We start from the raw sequence: 21825 nt of genomic DNA, 5'->3' as shown, positions 1-21825 counted from the left end.
AAAAGTTATTTCAAAAAATCTGATTTTCGGTCTATTTTCTCCTGATGAACAGAGATCAGGTGATCAAGATAAAAGTTTTTCTGTATTTTTCCATCTTGGAAGCTGCTATTGCGTAATAATAGTCCTTGTTCGTTTAGCAAGAGATGAAATGGTAATTTAAAGGTATTACTACTATAATATTAATGTAACCGTTGAGGAAGAGGTATGCTGCTCACCTGCTTTAGATTAAGTGTCATTAAGGTCAGGTATTTGTAAGTCGATACAAAACTTCAAGGAATTGGAGAGAAATGTGCTTCCCCTGAATTCAGACATAGTCAGTCACTATTTTTACTCGAGGAAAAAAGTAGCCGAAACTAATCCTAAGTTTTTGAAGAAAATACCCCATTTCAAAGATTTAAAAGATGAAAGATGTAGTTGGCATATGGAACAAAGCTGGTCTTCCAGTGCATAGCAAACAGAGAAACCTAGCACTTCTGGCATACAATCTGCCAAAGCATCGGCACTACTATGTTTGAAACAAAGAAAAAGAAATGAAGTAGTTAGATGTCTACACAGTAGCGAAAGCGACTCTGATGGTGACATGAATTGGGAAGATGATAAGGAATACGAGCCTCTGAAACCAGCTGTTTGAGGAAAACTGTACAAGAAAGTACATTCTTTTTCCATAAATGATAGAAGTTGTGTACTTGCTGATCGTAGGATGACTTCGGTACGCCAGCAGTCAGACCTTCTGAGGTCGGTTCTTGGAAAAGATCAAGTAGCTGCAATGCTGCATCACCTTCGACAGTATACCGCCAACGACAAAAAACGAGAGAAAAATCTCTGATGGAAAGTGAGAACCTTCTCAACTCAGCTTCTGCCATGCAGTTATGTTATGATGGGCGCGTTGTCGATAAAGTAGGTCGATACGTTTTCTTGGGCCAACTTGATGATAATGGCATGAAGCACGAAAGTGTGCAAGTGTGCTTGCTGTTAAATCTTTTCCCAAAAGTGTGTCGGTCACTGCAGTACTGATTTTTGGCACCATCATCCAGTAGGCTTGCAGAGTTCACCTATCCCAAATATATTCAGTCATGGCTGATACGACTGCTCTCAACACAGGAAAAAGTCCGGAGTCAATACTCGACTGGTCAATTATTTTAATGATGAAGTTGGTCATGATATTCATACCCTTTAATGCATGTTCCACATAAACGAAATATATCTTTCCCATGTCATTTCTTTTGTGGACGGCGCCAAGAAGAGTCCCGGAGCACTGCAAGATGGGGCTTTACCAGATAGCAAGACCAGACAAGCCCAGTACTGAAACCTTAGCACCAACTATTATTACGCAATAACAGCTTCCAAGATGGAAAAATACAGAAAAACTTTTATCTTAATCACCTGATCTCTGTTCATCAGGAGAAAATAGACCGAAAATCAGACTTTTTGAAATAACTTTTTTTCTGAAGCAGAAAGACCTTAATATTCTCTACATCAGGTATAGGAAACCGACCCTTCTGCGCATTTTGATACTAATTTTGTCAATCTATGATTAGCAGTTCCGGAGATACGGCCAAATTTCGAGATTTTGAGGCCCAAAAATTTCAAACCTCGTGGACCACCTCAATATGACGTCATAATTGAAAAAAATTTGAGGTGTAAACTTTTTTCCCCAAATACCACCAGATGGGACCCCAGGCATTTTGAATTTCAAAAATGGTGAAAAAATGAAACACCCTACTATATATCAGTAGTTACTAGTTAGCACGGCCACGAAAAACAAACAGCAAAAAGTCGGTGAACATTGAACAAGCGGCACAAAGCACCGAACGAAAGGTTTTCCACGAATATAAGAAAATGGCGAATACAAAAAAAAAGTTTTACGAATTGACTCAAGAAGTATAATGTAGCCTGCTCAAGGAAATGATCTCAACAAGAGACTGGCAGATTAACAAACCTTGAGAATATCATCACTCCCACACTATGTCGACGTGCCGAATACTGTATTGGCAATTTCGTAAGATAGGAATGGTTCGATAACGAACGTAAATGTTATGTAATGCACATTTAAAAAGTAGAAAGTAATGTTGAAATGAACGAATAACGAAATTTTTTGAAATACTGTAATAAAAAAAAGAAATGCCAAAACAAAGTTGAAAATAATTTCAAATCGCTGCTTAAAAATACGGCAGGCTACAAAGATGAAAAATCCGTTAATCTCACGCATGTTGAAATGTCTCAGTAGGCCTGTGCTAACTTACTAAAGTTTTATCTCTAATTTAGAAATTAGCCTACATAAAAACTAAAAGCCCAGAGATCCGGGCTTGTGATAAACTACACGGTGGTTCCCAAACATTCGTCCAGGGCCCTTTCAATTATTTCATGTCTGGGCCACAAAAACTTACAATGATCGTGAGCGAAATGGTTGCTAAAGCACAAGGAATTTTAGGTCAGGCGATGCAAAACTACATGCACTTTTTGGCTTATCGTTCACACTGGAAGGCTACTTTATTCTGATTTGCAAACAATATGGTGCGTTTCATAGCTAATACAGAAGTGATGAAGTCAGTTTCAAAGTAATTTAAAATATTTGTTTTGGAATTCAAAAGTCGTAAATTAACAAAAGTCCATTCGTAACTGATTGATTTGATTGAATCTTTATCCTCGGACTGGGAAAGCTTCTTGCAGAGCTTAATCATGGCAGTTTCGCATACTTGTAGAGGCTTTGAACCACTGACGTAGGCCCGGTCAACGAAATTTACAGAGTAAAGTTTCCGATTGTTGAAGTGTTGTTGTCGAGGAATTATTCCATCTACTAGGTGCCGCTAAATGGAGAGCAGTACTGAAATGTGTTGCTCAAGCGCACACCCTGAGAGCCGAACCAGCGGCGCTTGTTCTCGAGTAGGGCGCGCAACCACTGAACTAACGTGCAGGTTCCTTGTTGGAAGCAAGCTTGCAACAAGGTGTAAAAAAATTAACAAATTAAAAATAGAGCCTTCCAATGTGATCGGAAAAGCGGATTTTTGCATCCCGTACTGCAACGTTCCTAAATAATACAGTGTATGAAACTATTGTTGCTTTGATTAAGTGTTTTTGTGTTCACGGATCCCTTCAAATTTTCCACCAACATCCCCGGAAGTTTGTGGGCACCAGATTGGGAAAACTGGTCTTTGCAGAACAAAATAGCGCTCAACTGCATTTAACAAATGATAAAGTACAACAGATAAACAAAGACAACGTTGTCCACAACACTTACAATCGACAGTGGAGATCACAGCATGAAAACAGAGGTTTCGACATGGACGGGTTGATTCTGCCAAGTGGGTTTTGAAAAATAAAACAGTGTTAAGAAAAGCCATTTAAAAGAGTACGAGCAGCCTAGCACCAACCTTACCCACTTTGAACGAGCTCACAAGCAGCCCGAACTTCGCAAAACGTGCAACAACTGATCCAAACCGATTTGTTTTGAACCAATAAACAATGCAATGATGTTCACAAATTTATCAGCCTACCTGAAAATAAATGTTGGTTTTGTCAAATATCACACTAAGCAACTGACAATAAGAAAATTTGGTCAAGCCCAAATACAAGTAGGCTACTACATTGCACATGCATCATGTGGTAAATTCGAAAGCACCTTTGTACGCAAGCTGTTACTAAAAAGTTGTGTCACATGAACGCCATGCTTAGTTTTTATACAGACAAGCTTGAGTAATCCCTGGTTTGAACACTACACTAGTGCTAGATACTTGAAGGATATCTGAACATCCGGGTCTTTTAGAAGTTCCTGTATAAAAATGAGAAAAAAAGTGCCAGCAAAGAGAAGTGACGTATATATCCTTGACATGAGACACAGAACGGTTGTGAGGTCATGTATGTTGGATGGGATGAAAATGGCATGCTACTTGTGACATCAGCCGACAACTCAGTTATTTCTTAGATTGGTTCAACGTAAAAAATGACTCATCCGATGGCTGGGATTAAACTATACAAAATTGTTGAAAACGCAGGAGTGATGATGTAAAAATTAGCATGAGACTTGACTGGACAATAAAAAATAAAAGCATCCTGTAAGTTTTTTGCGAAAAAGACCGAATGTAAAAACGCTCATAAAATCGGCCACAACGTATTAACCGATGTCTCTTAAACTATACTTCGAATTTACGTAGAATTATAACAATCCATTAACTAGAATGCAATAGTACGATTGAACGAAATCAATTAAGTTTGGTGAAAACAAATTAAGTTTATAAAATGAGATAAAACTTAGAAAGTAAACCATCCGCAACTGTACTGATTTATATAGGCTTCTTCTTCTTCAATTGCCTTGCCTGAACCAGGCATCGACGGCCTCAGATGAATAATTAGACCAAATGTTCCTATTATATGTTGCATGGATGATTGTTTCTGTTTTGTCGTTAAATTGTTCCAGATGTCTTTGTCTGCCAGGTGCCCGCTTTCCAAAAATTTTACCAGTTAAAGAGAGATGCTCCAGTTTTTGCTTTCTTATTACATGGCCGAGAAATTTATATTGTCTGGTTTTCATACTTTTTAACAGAGTTCTGGTTTGGTTCACTTGGTGTAGAATTTCTTTATTTGTTTTCTTTGCCAGCCATGAAATGCGTTGCATTCTACTTTATATATAGGCTAGGACTCATAAAATAATCGCAGTTATCCGCTCTCTACCTCAAGCATGGCATTCAACAGCGCAATTACGTTGTCCAACCCAAACAAAAATCCCCCATCTGCCCCCGGATGAACAACCGGATCTTTGAAGCAAAAGTGTGCAAAATCTATGAGGCGAACATCGACCGCATTCAGCGCGTCGGCGGGGTTATGACGCGACAAATCCGTCGTTGTCTGAGAAGCTTTAGCGACCTCAAGTTTACGCATGGCGGAGCAAGATTTAGTTCGCCGACAGTACTTCGACGAAGATTTTGTCTGTGAAGAAAAATGGTCCCCTTTTGATGCTATAACATCTCTCTGAGTGCTATCCGTTTTTTTCTTCACTTTCTTTGGTTTGGATTTTGAAGCAGCATCAGTATCGTCTCGGCAGAGCAGTCCATCTCCTCTACCAGACAGCAGGTTTCTCCATTGCTGAATATCTGGACTTGAATCTGAACTTTTACTCACATAACCAGATCTTCGTGTCGGTAAGCTGCTAGGTCGGCGCAGTTTCGGCGTAGAAGAAATAGAATGATTGGAACGGGAGGTATTTTTTACCGGAAAAGGTTGACGATCGCTAATTTTAATGTCAGAAAACCTGTCGTGACCGGTTGAAACCGGCTTAGTTGAACCGAGTGAAAGATTTTCCGCTGGTTCGCCTTCATAAATCAGCAAGACTGAACACGAATAAAACCTATGAGCTTCCAATGAGGCCACCGCGTGCCGAAGCCTCGTGAGCTTTGCTACGGCACATTTCACCAAACAGGAGTCGATTTTCCAATACAATGTCTCTCTTCCTTCTTCGGCACTAGACTTCGCCACATAAAAGTCTCTGCCCTTGCGAAGAGACCTAAAACAAACAGAAACTTTTATTCAATTTAAATTGGCAAAGCTTTGGCAAAGAGTTTGCTTGGTTGAACCATAGACAGACAAAACAAAGTAACTTTAGAGGGTTTAACATGTTTATTACAATGCTAAACCAGCTAAAGTTACATTGGTAAGTCTACGCCAGTGGTTTTCAACCAGGGTTCCGCGGAATCCTAAGGTTCCGCCAGTAAGTCTAGGGGTTCCGCAAGTTTACATTCAAATCCGAGAGTCTATTTTATTATTATAGGCATATTGTTTAAAGATAATCAAATATTGATTAGGTTTGCCACTATTAATAAATTTGCTACACTTTAACACGTTTGCTGCGATCCCGAATTTTCGTTGTTTTCTTGTGGTGCGATTACCTTTAACTTTCTGCTTTCCCGCCAAATTTCGTCGACATGTTTTCTTCGCTTCAAGGAGTTCTTATTAATCAAACGATGTTTTTTGCATAAGGCAATTAAATTATTGAACAGGGGTTCCTCGAGCTTTTGGAATGTTTTATTGGGTTCCGTTCCACCAAAAACGTTGAAAACCACTGGTCTACGCCATTTCCATGGACGAGCATTGATAGCATTGGTCGACGATCGAAAGGGCGCTAGTTCGACACCACTCAAAAGCACACTGTTATATCTTAGCTAAAATACTGAATGACATGCTTGATGGCGCACACTAAAAACAGTTTCTGTTCCTTCCCGTCCAATTAACCACCGGGCGGAAGTCCGGATACGACACAAAAAAATTCACCATTGCACTTTGGCGCAAACAACAAGATTAGTATTGACACATGCGGGGTTAAAGAAGAAATGGTGTCATATTTTAAATGTCCTTAAGGCATGCGCAAGTTTTCTAGAAATGTTACTTTTTTCTTGTTAAATTTCGTTGAAAAATACTATTTGTAAAACTTTATATGCGAAACACGACAATGGGTACCTAGAGAAAAAAGGGTGTGGATAATAAACACGCCTTCCATATGAAATGTAGAGTGTCTGTACCTGATATTGTATCGAGTAACTTAAGTTAGCTATCTCACAACAAACTGCTTATGCATGGTGCATAGAACATTTAGTCTACTAAGCATTTCATTTTTATATATAGTTATAGTGCAAAGTCAAATTTGTCTTACAATTTTTCATTTTATGTATATTGCAGATTTAAGTATTTAAGTAATTCCTGATGAGGACACACGTACGTGTCGAAAACGTTTGAGTTATGATGTTATATATTTTTTTGTGTTTTGTTTGTCGTATCCAGGCTTACATACAGTGGTTGAAGATTTAGATTAAGTGGACGGGAAGGCAAGGAAGCCAATCTTCGTGTCCACCTACAGGCATGCCTTTAAGTGTCCTGCCAAAGACACAGCCGCATGCTCTTGAGCGGTGTCGAACCGGTGCCCTTTTGATTACATTTCCAGGGCTCTCACCACTTTTTGTGTGTAATACATTATGTTAAACCTGCCAAAGTTACTTTGTTTTGCTTGCCTATGGTTCAAAAAAGCAAACTCTCTACCAAAGCTAAACGAAATACAAGTTTGATCAAGCCTTAACCCTAACAACATGCGAACTGTCCCACCTTGAGGTCGCGTGGCCTCTGGAGAAGAATTGCACCAGTTTTGCTTTGAATCCATTCACATTCAAGTTGTGGCCACAGTACTTGTTGATGTAGTCGAATTCGTTCCGTTTCGGTTGGTAGATCTTTGAAAAAATATTTATGTAGTTAAACTTTTGAGTTTTTTTTTTATATTTCATCGTATATACTACCATGGCCACCTGGAGATCCGGCCTGATTTGTCACATTTTGCAGATTTTGATTACAGCTACTGCTAGTGCTTGACTGATATTTTTTGAGATGTTTTTACTTTTTGCGGTTTCCTAATGACATAAAACTTTTTTGTTGCCTTAGGGAAGCAGTAGCAAATGAAAAAAAGTAAGTTGAAAAACGCTAAATCAGACTGTTATTGAAAAATTAACAGTCTGACTAAAATCTTCGAAATCAAATTTTCTTTGTTTTTCAACATATGAGGATGTTAAAACCTATTGTGTCATCTGGGGAAAAGAAAAAAGAAAGCGTAAAAATCTAATTTTTAGAAAAATTTATTTAAACGTTCGCCCAAAGTTAGAAAAACCGGGAAATTTCTGCAAAATGTGACAAATCAGGTCGTATCTTTAGGTGGCCATGATACTACTGATTCTTTACATTTTAAATTTGCACATCCACCTCTACAAAGCCAAGATGTTTAGTGATCAGTAGGGCAACCAATTTTTTGACCTTAAAACTTGAAATTTTGACTTTATAATCGTTTATAATTTACAAATTTTGACCAATCACTTTCTGCGTTTGCAACCCAGATGCGAAATACAAAGCACATTAGAAATCAAACCGTTAGGTAAGGATATCTTCTTTTTCTAACGAAATAAAAGAAAAATGTGAGAGACTCGACGACACCACAGCTAACGAACAGGTAAAAACTGCAAAAGATAAATATGGAGCGTCTTTAAATGTCCCGAAATTACTAAGAGGGTTCTGCAGTATTATACTTCAACATCAAGTTATGTTTCACATTATCGCCTTTGAAGTTCCTGTCTCTCGCCAAAATTTTTCCTAAAATGAAGAAGCTTCTCTCTGCTGATACAGAAGTTGCTTGGGAGTTCCTCAGCAGGCTATAGAAATGTGGTGAAATATCATCTCGTCCAATTTTCACAATGCACTTGATGTCATTCCTTCAGATTCTTGCTTTAATATATTGTTTAACTTTAGGCATAATTATAGGCTAGCTAAAGACAAATTTCAGAACATCAGGAAGCTAAAACTTCAATACTATATGTATAATAGTTTGAGCATTCACCTAAGCAAGAACAAAGACCACGTTACCTGCCTTCCACGCCTAGCCTACTTAATATTCAATCGTCAGTAGTGGGCACTGTTGCCACTCTCTTGTCATGGAAAAGTACTAAATTTGACTGAAAAAAACACTAGATTCACAAAAAAAACACTAGAATCATAAATACACGATCATTTACATGCACAATGTACAAAAATGACAGCCAATGGCGTTAGTGAGTGCTAAAAGTCCTTAAAATTTCAAAATAGAACTGAATTTCCTTGAAAGTGAAAGCCCTGAAGTCATATCCGTAGGGGAGTAAAACATTTTGGGGGGCGAACAAAATTTTCCAAAATTTGGCCTTTGCAAATATATTGTCAAAAACGCAGTATTACTCACAATCATCTCTGTGGTAGTGTAGTCTAAGAACTCCACACTCATCAAATGTAAGCTGACGAAATGCAAGCCTACTATGAGGTAGGCTACGCTACCTACTTTAGTCTACTTTGAACACTTTTCACAGTCATTTGTGTGTATTTTTTAAAGTATTTATGCTAAATATCTCAAATTTGGTCATCATTGGGTGTAACTAAACAAAAAACTCGAGTCCACTTTGAAAAGCACTACAAATACATTGATGCAGCCATACAACAATAGGTGAGGGCTACTTTGAACACTGTCCAAACTTATGCACACCAACATAGCGGTAAATCGCTAAAAAAACACTAGATAGCAGAAAAAAAACACTAGAACACTAGATGCAACCCAAAAACACTAGATCTAGTGGAAAAACACTAGAAGTGGCAACACTACTAGTGGGCGAAACAAGGCTATTACCTCAGAAATTGCAACAAATGGATTATTACGTCAGAATAGCAACAGAAATTGCAACAAAAAATCAGTATCTGTGTAGCTTTAATAAAATATCAATTAGAGAGAATAAAAACTACGTTAAAAGAAGATTTTGACCTAACCATGAAATTTGACTTTTTTTTTACTTAATAACTTTGAAACCTCTCTTCGTGTCAGCCTGAAATTTAGTTTGTGGACGTTTTATAAACTTTGAACAAGGCAGAAAAAGTTTGACTTTATTGACTTTTGGTTGCCCTAGTGATCAGTTCAAAAATAGAAAAACAAATTAAGTATTTTTGCCCATTCTTATGGAAATGAATAAACCTAACGTTTGGTGCTCTTACCTGCATGCCGCTTAACCTTGCACCCAAGTCAATTGCTGTCAAATGACGAGCCAGCTTGGCTGCGGACGCATTTTGACGCACTCTAGTGCCTATTTTCAGGTCCAAAACGCAAGGCCGGCGGTAGGGCGAAGTGACATTCTCCAGCAACATAAATCGCTTGGTTTTGGCGATCGACACCTTCCTCGGTTCTTTGTCTCCTTCCTATGAACCGAAGCAACTGATACATAAACAACGATTTGCCCAAAAAAAACGTTGCATACAAAAATGAGGAGGGGGAGGATGAGGTGAATGGGATTTCTAGTGGGTGGAGAATGGTATTTTTCAAGATTGGGGATCGGTAAGTGGAGATCAGGTGATTGAGATTTTTGGAGGTTATGGAGACGTTAAACCAATGTAAACTAACTAAGTTATAACCAACTTGTAACTAAAACATTCATATTTATCACCTACGATGTAGTTTGATTTTAGTTTTGCCCAAGCATCATCGATTATTTTCAAACTCCATGGGTTGTGCAGCCCACTGCCTTCTCCAGACGGCTCATCTAAATTTGACGTCCTGACGCTCTCGTTACGTAAAGTGACGTTAGTGCCAAATTCGTGCGTCAAGGAATCGATTTCTTCAGAAAAATCGATTGGCTTATCCCGCAGTGCAGTGAGTGATGAATTGGTCGGATATCTGTAACACCAAGATTCATTTTACGCTTTGAAATTTATTTTACCTTTTCATTTGTTTTGCACCGGTGAATGAACACTGAACATATTAAAGTTCCGTGTAGGTTAAACAATCGTGGACTGTATTTGGCTTTGCTTAGTAAACAGTATTTTTTGATAACCGAGTAAACAAGTAAGAATCCTAATGATTTGTAACAATCTAGCTAGATCAAAGACCTCAAGCACGCGGCCTGCGACAACGTTTTGGTGGGACTCGCGATGCATCTTTGAACTTTAATTTAGTTAATAATTACAGTACGGTAACTGTTTAATGCAAAATATTTTTTCCATGTTATTTATCCCTTTGTTCTTACTGCTATTTCTGTTGGACTTATTGCCATCCTACGTTCTTGGTACATTCTTACTACCTCTTTTATTGCGCTCTCACTGTGTGATTTTGTTTATACTTATTGTGTATTGCGGCCCTCGAGTTAATTTAGAAGAATTCATTTGCTTTTCAGAGCAATTTGAGTTTGAGACCCTTGATCCACATGAAGACGGGTAGTTAAAGAATTCATTTGCTTTTCAGAGCAATTTGAGTTTGAGACCCTTGATCCACATGAAGACGGGTAGTTTACTGTAGTTGAAACTATTGAGAGGTTTCTCTAGATCAGATGGCAATAAGCCTAACAGAAATAGCAGTAAGAACAAAGGGATAAATAACATGGAAAAATATCAGCTATTCGCAAGCTGATAAAAACATTCGGTAAAATTTTTCTCTGTATTGTTATATAGGCTGTCTTGATCATGGTGTTATTAATTAAAAAACTGCGGCCATAGCGACCAGCCGCCCAGGGTGTTGCCAGTCAATCATCACAGTAAAACTTAAATGAACAGCAAGTTTTAGACGGAAGGTTGCAATATTTTAATTTGGCAAAAGTGCAAAACCAAAAACATCTTTGATCAGTAAGATAGTTCAGACGCTTTTTTGATTGAGCGCTCGGTATGGGAGGAAAGTAACATAAGATGTGGTGTGGACGTTCTGACAATTGAAAGTAAGTATTTCGAACAGCTGTCAAAGAATACCAGTCCCACTAGTTTAGTAAATGATTTGCAGTTGCACAAGGCTTCAGTTTTGCAATTTTCAAATTACGTCCGAAACTGCAATAGTTGCAAAAGACATTTAAAAATAGCGTATATTATTTTAGATTCAAAAGCGCTACAGTATTCTATCTATGTAGCCCTGGGTTCGATTCCAGGTCGGGTCATACCAAAGACTTTAAAAAGGGTACCAATTGTGTTCTTTCTTGCATAACGCAGTGAGGATAAATCGGGTAATAATCTGGTGACATATCACCCTCTTCCAATCTGCCTTGAGCCAGCATGGAAGCAGTACGGCTCATAAAATCACATGGAACCCTGTCAAGTAACCCATGTTGTGATGCGCAATCTGCTGCAAGCGGAGATAGCAAATGATTATTATTCTATGTATAGTATTCTTCTAAACCTTGCATTTTGTTCCTTCCGAAGCAACACACCAAAATATAACATAGCCTATAAGCTACTTACATTACGTGTGTTTTCCCAAAGTCCCTCACGCATCGTTTCGAATGACATTTTGGTTCTTCAACCCAGCGGCATATGTCACGTGATCTGGGCTGTAGAAGAGTCTGTGGTTGAACATAAGGAAGCACAGATCGCGTCTGTCTGTTTTCAATGAAAGTCACATTGATTATCCCTGAAAAGGAAAACTGATCATCAGAAAACAGAACCAGCGGATTGTGAAAATATCATTATGGCTTTTGGGTTACCTAAATAGCCTATCGTTCTCAACATAAACAAAAAAAGTAAAACTTAACTTCCTTAAGCATTTTCGCTGGAGTCCCAAGCTAAAAATTAAATCAATTCTCTTTGGCTTATTAAAATCACTAATTAAACTACCATTCGAGAAAAAGTTTTCTCTGCCTATAAAACGTTGAATGGTAGTTTAATTAATTATTTCTGAAAGTTCCTTGGTTTCATATTATCTGAATTATTAAAATCACTCTTAGAAACCATCATCTCAAAATTTCAAGACAACTTTCTCCTTTCGTTTTACTACGCTTAAGAGATCGGAAGACTGAAACACTGGCCACTGTCCTAGTGTCCGTAGCCTAGTTACTTTTAATAATGTCTTTTTAAACATTAAACAAAAAAATTAAAAAAAAGTGTAAAAAGTCATGCAAATTTCACTTTGTGTGGAGCTGCATGTAAGCGGTTATAGGTGAATTGTTCGTAAACAGTTGTTCGTAAAACAATTCTTCGTAAACAGTTGTTCGTAAAATTAATTCTTCGTAAAACAATTCTTCGTAAATCATTTCTTCGTATAGCCTACATCAATTGTTCGTATAGTGAATTGTTCGTAAACAGGTGATAGGTCAATTGTTTGTGAGCAATTTTTCAGTTGTTACTCAGGGGCGCCGGAAGCGGTGGGCAGGGGGAGCATCTTGGAGGGACAGAGGGCAATGGTGCCCTTTTAAAGTCATGTAAGCTACTGCACATTTTGCAATATAACAATTTCTGCTATTCGCTTTTAGCCTAATTATAACACAGGTCAACAAATTTTTTTTAGCACAAATAAAGGTGAGAGTCATTTTAAAGTATTTCAAGGCCCCTGATTCCGTAAATGCACTTAGTTTTTTCGAATTGGCTCTAGTTTTCGAGATATTCGACAATGAAAATATTTTTGAAATCGTTAATCAAAAGCTCAAAATAATATCCACAGCACAAATTCTGCAACACAATAGGTTACATGATTATAACATAGCATGATGTCCTTCTTTGTATACCGGACACTTGTATCATTACTCGATGGTGAGCTGATAGATGAGTATTATCGCTATATTTTATCTTTAAAGTTTTACAAAAATTGGCCTTTCCGCGACAAAAGTGCCCTTTTTCATAATCCTGCCTCCCTTCCAGTCAAAAATTGTTTCGGCGCCCCTATTGTTACTCGTGCAGGGCATTTCCTTTGAAAATGCTCAAATTTCCAATAAGTGGTTTCTTGCCCTTGTGCGGTGCACTATAATCTTTGTAATAAAGCTGGCCACCATATATCATAAAAGTTTTGGCTTTCCTTTTTCGCTGCCATTGTGAATCAGGGACTCTACAGTCTACAGCAGTGTTTCTTAAACAGGTGAATGGTTCACCCCAGGGTGAATACAATTTTTGCAGGGGTGAACCAACCAAAAGGGGTGAATAAGGGTGAACCGTCAGAAATGGATGATAGCTTGCGAACAGGGCGGATATTCCGGGTTACAGAGTGATTTTTCTCAAAAATTGTTCTTCAAAACACATCCCTATTATGGCGATTATTGGGTCAGCTTGCTCGAACCCCCTGAGTATAAGACGATTGCTTTAAAAGCCTTACAGAAATTGGTGCTCATGCCTACTACTTAGGCTACTTGTCAGAAAAAGGGATTTTCATGCATAGTGGAACTGAAAACTAAAAAGAGAAATGCAATGAAATGTGTGGACTCATCGATGAGAGTTGCATTAGAAGGACTGATTCATCCAACTTAGAAGGACTGATTCATCCAATTGGAACAGATTATTAATAATGAAACCAACAAGCATATGCCCTATACTAAACTTAGCAAAAAAGAGAGCCGGTTATATTTGAGGCCATGGTTGTCAAGGGGTATTCTATCCTCCATCAAAACGAGGAATAAAATGTACAAGCAACTATATAAATCTAACTTTAAGAGTAATGATTTATACACCAAGTACAAAAAATATAGAAATCTGCTTACTCATGTGAAAGAAAAATCGAAGTCTAATTATTATAAAACTTCAATAAACAAAGAAAGAAACAACTCTAGCAAAACATGGCAAATAATAAATGAAATTACTGGCCGTACAAACAAAAAACACAAACAATATGCAACCAACTTCTCATTAAGTAATGGTCATAAAGTTACAACCGACCCGGTGCAAATAAGTAATTCATTTAACACATATTTTACTCAAGTGGGACCTTCACTTGCAGCCAAAGTTCCAAAAACCACTTCTAATCCATTGTCCCTGATGAGAGGCAGACTTCTCAATTCCCTGCACCTAGAAAATACTGATGAAATGGAAATTTTAAGCATTGTCAACAGCTTAGATAACAAAAAAGCAACTGGTCCAGATGGCATCACTATCAAAACAATAAAAAGATTGAAGTATGTCATAAGCCCAATCTTAGCTTCTATAATAAATGAATCTATGACAATTGGTAAATTCCCTGATAGCTATAAAATTGCAAGAGTGATACCCCTTCATAAAGGAGGACCAAAAAATAAAGTTGATCAATACAGGCCTATTTCCATCTTAACATGTTTCTCTAAAATCTTTGAAAAAATCATTCATAAAAGGTTAGTAAATTTTTTTGAAAAATTCAATGTTTTGTCCCAACAACAGTTTGGTTTCAGAGGTGGACATTCAACCACATTAGCTGCTACGGATATCTATGAACAACTAATACAAAATTGTGATGATGGTTTTGTTACATGTAGTATCTTTATTGATCTTGCTAAAGCATTTGACACTGTTGACCATGAAATCCTTTTAAAGAAACTAGATTATTATGGCATCAGAGGAAATGCTTATAATTTATTAAAGTCTTACTTAAATCACCGTTACCAGTTTGTGCAGTTTGGTACTACAAATTCTAAATATGAAGAAATCAAATGTGGTGTTCCCCAAGGCTCAGTTCTTGGTCCACTGTTGTTCATTATCTACATTAATGACCTTAATCATGCTTCTGAATTTGAGACTCGTTTGTTTGCTGATGATACACTACTATGTATTAAGGATAAAAGCCCTACTAGATTGCAAGAAAAAGTGAATTCTAACCTCCTAATGATTCAAAACTGGATGCATACAAACAAGTTAACAATTAATGTAAGCAAAACCAAATACATGTTGTTTGGGTCAAAGTTTGTCCGAGAAAATTCAAATCTAGAAATAACTTTTCAAAATACCAGATTGCAACGCACAAACACCTACAAATACTTAGGTATAACATTTGATGAGTCGTTATCATGGAAACAGCACATCAATATAATCTCAACAAAACTTTCTCAAAGCTGTGGTGCTCTATATCGATTAAGAAAGCACGTAAATTCTCAGACATTAAGAGCAGTTTACTATGCTCTAGTTCACTCCCATCTAATGTATGGTATTATCTGTTGGGGTCGTGCGTCTAAAACGGAACTGTATCCTTTAAATCTAGTACACAATCGCATCATTCGCTGTTTAAACTTCACCAAGATTAAGGACAGAATTCCCACCAAATCTCTTTTCAATAAAAGCAACTTGCTACAAATCGAAGACATGTTTTTAATAGAAGTATGCAAGTTTGTTTATAAAAGCAATAAAGGACATCTACCGGCAATTTTTTTTGAGTACTTTCGTCCTAGTAAGGAAACTCATAACTATAATACCAGAGGTGCTAAGAAAGATATGCTTTTCAAACCAAGAATGCGTACAAAGCTTGGTCAACGCTCAATTAAATTTCTTGGAACAAACACTTGGAACAAATTACCGGAACAGCTAAGAAAATTTCAAACAATTAGTATGTTTTCTAAAAAATTAAAACTGCACTTAATGTCTGAGTATAAGTAACTGATAGCCTATAGTACCATCAAACTGCTTCTACTTATTCTCACCGTATCTCGCTAATTACTGTATATTTGCTTTTGTCTTACCAGTATGCTGTGTTGTATGTATATTGTATATGCCATTTTGTATTTTTGCATCATTTCTAGTAGTTCTGTTTTTTTTTTTGTTTTTTTTTGTATATCGCACTGCTAAATTTCGTATGTGTATTGTTTTTTTATGTTGTATATAATATATATCTATCAATCAAATCAATCAATATATCAATCAATCAATATTTGCGTTCAACTTCGACACCGTTCCATTTTAAATAAGCCATGACACCACTCGGGTGTGGCAGACTCGATGACCAGTTCGGTCCTTCTGTCACTCCCATCGTCATCAGCAAACAACCTAGCTCACATTGTAATCTTGTATTGTTTTGTTTTTTCGCATGTGCTGATGATGCAAAATAAAAGAACTTCTCTCTCCACGATTTGAAAAACTAGTTGCGAAAGTTCAGGAGCATCCTAGTCACTAGTAAACAATTTTCTGCACTAAATCGACTACTGAACTGTTGTTTTTTGGTGTTTTTTTGCTTATTGTAATAGTGAAGTTGGTTTGCACTGAGTGTATAAGTACAAAAATTTGTGCTTTGTAGCTTTATATCTCTGGACTCGAGAAATTGTAGATTTGCAATGGTAAAACTTAGCTTGAGTTGATCCTAACAAAAATCGAAACAACCTAAGTCATTTTGTGCTGTTGTATATAGACGAGATAGTTTTATCATATCAGGAGACAAGGGTGAATGAAATCTGGAGATAGATGCTAGGGGTGAACAAAACTAAAAAAGTTTAAGAAGCACTGGTCTACAGTACACTCTGTCTGCTCATCTACATTCTACAGCACGTCACATCTAGCACATCTCTAGCATAATTATACGCTACCCTAATTAATTGCTCGTAAAGAATTGTAACTGTCTTACGAACAATTAGTATTACGGTCAATTCAATTGCACGCACGAAGCAATGCTTTACGAAGAATTGTGTTACAAAAAATTAACTTAAGGAACAATTGTTTTACGAACAGCTGTTTACGAAAAAACGTCGGACACCCATGTAAGCTACTTGAGAAGATACTGTTACTGTTTTATTCACTTGTTGATTTATGCATATCAGTTTGTATCCTCTGTGGATCCTTCTCTTGTACCATGGGCCAATCCTACTATAGATGTTTGCAGGTACAGTGGTAGCCTACACCAATTCATTTTCTTTGAATCTCAACATTCTTACCTCGAAATTGTGGAGTAAATTCTTCCAGAACTGACGGTAAAAAATAATAGAAATAAAGCTCCCGAGAAACGTACGACTTGCAAATGGTATTCGAATCATAACAAAGCATAGTGGCACGACCGCTAACTTGGTGACCAAAACTTTGAAGCAAACGTGATCGGTCCGACTTAGGAGTCAATCTTATTTTCTTTTCCAGTGATGATAACTTTTCTTTTAGTTCAAAGGTCAGCGTAGAAGAACCCAATTGGGTCTTTGTTATTTCCGAAAATTGGCTGAGCTTACTCATATTTTTTTTAGGCTATCGTTTATTCATTTCAAATAAAATTTAAAATACACACAATTAATACTGCAATTACAATAAACACCTGAAAATGCACAAAGAGTGTTGAAAAGCATGCATCATAGAGACCAAAGCTACCGTACCGTACTGAGGAAATTGATGGATTGTTTTTGTGGGGATCTTTATCCTCAGACGGCGAAAGCTTAGTTTGAATTTTAATCCTGGCAGTTTCATATAACTTACTTGTAGAGGCATTCGACTACTAAAGTGAAGTTTCTGATTGTTGAAGTGTTTTTGTCTTAACTTTTCCATTCATGAAGTGTGACTGAATTGAGAGCCCACCATGAAATGCGCTGCTCAAGCGCACACCGCGATGGTCGAAGCAGCGCTGCTTTATCTTGCAGTTTCTTCATAAAGTCAGGCGCTTGACCAACTGAGCTATAGAAGCGGAAATTGTATATACTTTTGTTTTTTTTGGTAGGTATTGGACTATTGGTATTAGTAGCAGTGGCGGCTGGTGCCATGGGGCTGCAGCCCCACCTGAAAGAAAGAGAAGAAGAAAAATATATTTTCCTCTGTGCTTGTCCGACCCGGTTACTTTTTTCACTTAAGAATTGCGGATCGAAAATTAAAATACGGTATTAAAAGTTTCGTTTGGGAACACCGATTTTGGACAAACTTCTTTGCAGCCCGAGATTCTGGATTTCAAGTGCTCTAATTGGCTGAAAATTATCCTTGAAGCTCCACCTCTTTTGGTATTTTTCAGCAATTTTTGAATCTGTTGAGGCTGCATGGAAAACAGCCCCACCTAACCGAATAACTTTACAGACTTTTTAAAGTTAGTTTTTATTTTGCAGAGTAGCGATGAGCCATAAATGTAGAAGTGTTAGCTGTAGAGTTATCTCAAAATCACTTCAACCTTGTATGCAACGGCTAGGCTAGTCAAGGCTAAGCTCAATAATAGTAAAGTTTGTCTCCAAAGCAATAGGCCTACTGTTAGTTTTTTTTTAAATACAGCTTAGGAATACATAAACTTTTCAACAAAGTTTGAATGCATTTTTTCAAAATTTTGGGTAAAATCATGCTCAGAACGCACCAAATTTAATGTGATTTTTCAAATTTTTCTGGGGAAGACCCCCCAGACCTCCCGCGAATTCATTTGCAGCCCCACTTTTCACAAACACCACCAGCCGCCACTGATTAGTAGTATTGGTAGGTAGGCTATTGGTAGAATAACAATTATTGTAGCTCATGTCGGTATTGGCAGAATAACAATTATTGTAGCCAGGCCCGTAACTAGGGGGGGGGTGCAGGGGGGGCGAAGCCCCCCTGCAAAAACGTTGGCACCCCCTGGAAAAAATTATGTTAAATTAGCTCTGTTCGCTGACTTTTCAGTTTTACACTCAATTTTCTTGTGTTTAATTGTAAACATTGTGTGTTTAAGGGTGTGGTAGAATCAGTGGCGTAGCCAGGGGGGGAGTTGGGGGTTGCAACCCCCCCCCCCTTTGTCACACGTGTGACGTCACGATATTGAGATTGATGCTTAGTCTAAAAAAAAATTGCCTAATTTTATACAAAACTGTATTAAAAGAGCGAGTTTTGCCAATACCAAACATCTCAACCAGGAATTAGCAACAAGAAAACATAGAGATTTAGCTTTATTTCCGAAAAATGCCGAAAAAAACATGATCTTATCCTTTTGCTATGCTACCGGACAGCACCATTTTACAGGAATATTTATACCCACATTTTTGTTGAAAATGCTCTCAGAATGCACCAAATTCAAAGTAATTTTTAAAAAAATTTTGGGGAGGCCCCCCCGCCGCTGGGTCGTCAACCCCCCCCCCTTTCAAAATTTCTGGCTACGCTACTGGGTAGAATGCTGTCTCTAAAACAAAGTTTGCCTAATTTTAAACGAAACTGCATTAAAAGAGCAAGTTTTGCCAATACCAAACATTCAAATATCTCAGCTAGGAATTAGCAACAAGAAAACATAGAGACTTAGCTTTATTACCGAAAAATGCCCTAGAAAACATGATCTTATCATTTTGCTATGCCACCGGACAGTACCATTTTACAGGAATATTTATACCCACATGTTTGTTGAAAATGCTCTCAGAATGCACCAAATTCAAAGTAACTTTTCAAAATTTTCTGGGGGAGGTCCCCCCAGACCCCCCGCTGCTGGGTGTCGCCTTTGGCGAAGACGCTGTCGGGCTTTGCCCACCGCCCGTCAACCCCCCCCCTTTTTTTTCTAAATTCCTGGCTACGCCACTGACTGTTTCTATGATAAACTAGTCTAATGTAAACGTTGTATTAGGCCTACGATTAATGTTCTTGCGTGAATATACCCACATTGTGTACAAACGTCGTTTTCGTACATGATTCGGAAGGTAAAAGTTGGGCCCCCTCTAGAATACTTTTTGCCCCCCTGCTGCTCCAAGCTAGTTACGGGCCTGATTGTAGCTCCTAACCTATTTTGAAATCTTATTAAGTCTTACTCTTAAGTGGTTTTAAACGAAACCGAGTTATTCAAAAATAATAACTTAAAACAAAATCATAACGTAGTCAAAAATACACAGCCCAAAATGTACATTGGCAGACACTTCGAGAACAAAAAATGTTCAAACAAAAAAAGCGTCGCCGGCAGGATTCGAACCTGCGCGGGCAGAGCCCAACAGATTTCTAGTCTGTCGCCTTAACCACTCGGCCACAACGACTGCCGACAACAACCGAGCAAAAGCTGTACTTAAAGCAGTTGCACTTTTGGACATACTGATACGAATCAACCTTTGCCAAACACTCTGCCCAACCTTGATGTTTTCCATGAAAGAAACCGCCTTTGTTACTCCGAACAGTGACCAATTTCTTAACCGTTTTCACGAATGGCATAAAAGGGCCTGTCACAAACTTTGTAGTCAGAGTCACCAAATAACATTTTTCAATTCGGTTTCACTGTCAATTCTATCATCATTAAAAAATATCAACCATGAACAACTATCACTTTCTAGTTTAGAATTACTAAACTAAACTTTTAGGATTACTAAACTGAACAATGTAACTTTCAGCTACATTCACTTGCCAACTAACCTCTATAAATCAGAAATTTTGTGAAGACCATGATTTGTGATTTGCTATTCAATGCCTGCATTGTTTTCGATGACTGACTCCAAATTTTCTGTTCATGAGGCTTCAACGGGTTTCATTATCCTTTCCCCCAAATCCAATCAAACGAAGTTTTATACGTAGGCTACTACGAATGTGAAGTTTTTGTGCAAGACATCGGGTATTAGCCTAAAACTGCGAAAAATGTACCATGTTATTGATTACCGGTACCTGTTTGGAGTCCCAGGATATTATGATTGTAGCAGGCTGCGCTTGTATTAGGTTAGGCTAGCATTGCAGTTGTATTTCACTTGTAGGCTATAAGGTAAAACATTTAGCCTACGCGCTTTGATTGATCAGATAAATCTAACTGAAATGAAAAAGAAGCTTTGTTAAAAACGATTAATTCTCAATGCTGAACTACATCAATTAATCCATAAGTAGCTGTTCAAAATAAATTCCTTTTTTCCATATAAAAGTTAAAGATAAAAAGTTAACCTACACTTTTCGTAGAACAGCGTCTCAGACCACCTTATGTCTTGCAATGACCATAACCTGATAGTTTCGAACTCACCAAACCTTCACAATAGATTTGATAGTGAGCTGAAACAGAGAATCTGAAGTTGCGTTGGTGATCTTTCCACAAAAGCGACGAAAAAGGAAAATAAACGACTGTTTACAAAGGAGTCGTTTTGCTTTTTCACGGCACCATGGCACTTTTCCATAAAATTGGAGCATTAGGCCTTCCAGTAGTTGGAGAACATTTCGTTTTAACAATATCTATCTGGAAGAAGTATAAGCAAAGCCTTGAAACAAAAGGAAAAACGCAGCCTTACTTACAGTTACAAAAGAACTGATGAACTCAACTGCACAACTTTTCTAAACAGCGCTTGGACACTTCGTGTTGTAAACTCAACGTATTTCGTGTGGCAAAAAGTTTCTTGCAGCAGATCGACTGAAGTAGATTCGATAAACAAGGTAATCTCATGTTCAGAGACCTCAGGTTTTAATCGATTTTTTGAATAAATTTTAAAGATGGCAAGAGAAGATGCAGAAAAACACACATGAGTATGGTTAAACGATAACTCTGCTGCCTTGCAAGTAGGCTACTACGGTATGTTAAAAACGTAGGCCTACTACTGCAAATAGTGATAAAGCTACATAAATCCACAATATAATTTCGGGTGTCACAATTAAATTTATACCAAAAAAATGTACAATAAACGTCATATCAAAATTGCAAAAATCAAACAGAACCAGAATTTAATTTCTTTGTATAATTTTTTGCAGGAATCAATTATTGTTGATAAAAAATCCTGATTAAATTTCTGACGACCTATTTGGGCG

The 21825-nt window shown here is 37.5% G+C and overlaps 1 protein-coding gene and 1 non-coding gene across 2 annotated transcripts; both read right to left on the bottom strand.

Annotated features, from left to right (window-relative positions):
• Nucleotides 1-1968: 1968 nt before the first annotated feature.
• LOC145764400 (inositol hexakisphosphate kinase 3-like) lies at nucleotides 1969-17379 on the bottom strand. Its single transcript, XM_082576016.1, has 6 exons — nucleotides 17094-17379; nucleotides 11752-11920; nucleotides 9978-10207; nucleotides 9532-9725; nucleotides 7087-7208; nucleotides 1969-5497 (listed from the first exon to the last, which is right to left on the bottom strand). Exons 1-6 carry the CDS (start codon nucleotides 17377-17379, stop codon nucleotides 4654-4656), a joined length of 1845 nt encoding a protein of 614 aa, XP_082432142.1. The 3' UTR covers nucleotides 1969-4653.
• A 2632-nt stretch (nucleotides 17380-20011) lies between these two features.
• Nucleotides 20012-20093, bottom strand: Trnas-aga (transfer RNA serine (anticodon AGA)). The gene has a single exon. It is a non-coding gene; the product is annotated as a tRNA-Ser (tRNA).
• Nucleotides 20094-21825: the final 1732 nt, after the last annotated feature.

Source organism: Aplidium turbinatum, chromosome 2 (assembly GCF_918807975.1).
Source record: "Aplidium turbinatum chromosome 2, kaAplTurb1.1, whole genome shotgun sequence".
Classification (NCBI taxonomy): Eukaryota; Metazoa; Chordata; class Ascidiacea; order Aplousobranchia; family Polyclinidae; genus Aplidium; species Aplidium turbinatum.
The sequence above is the reverse complement of the archived record's forward strand: the minus strand, read 5'-3'. Positions and strand labels throughout refer to the sequence as shown.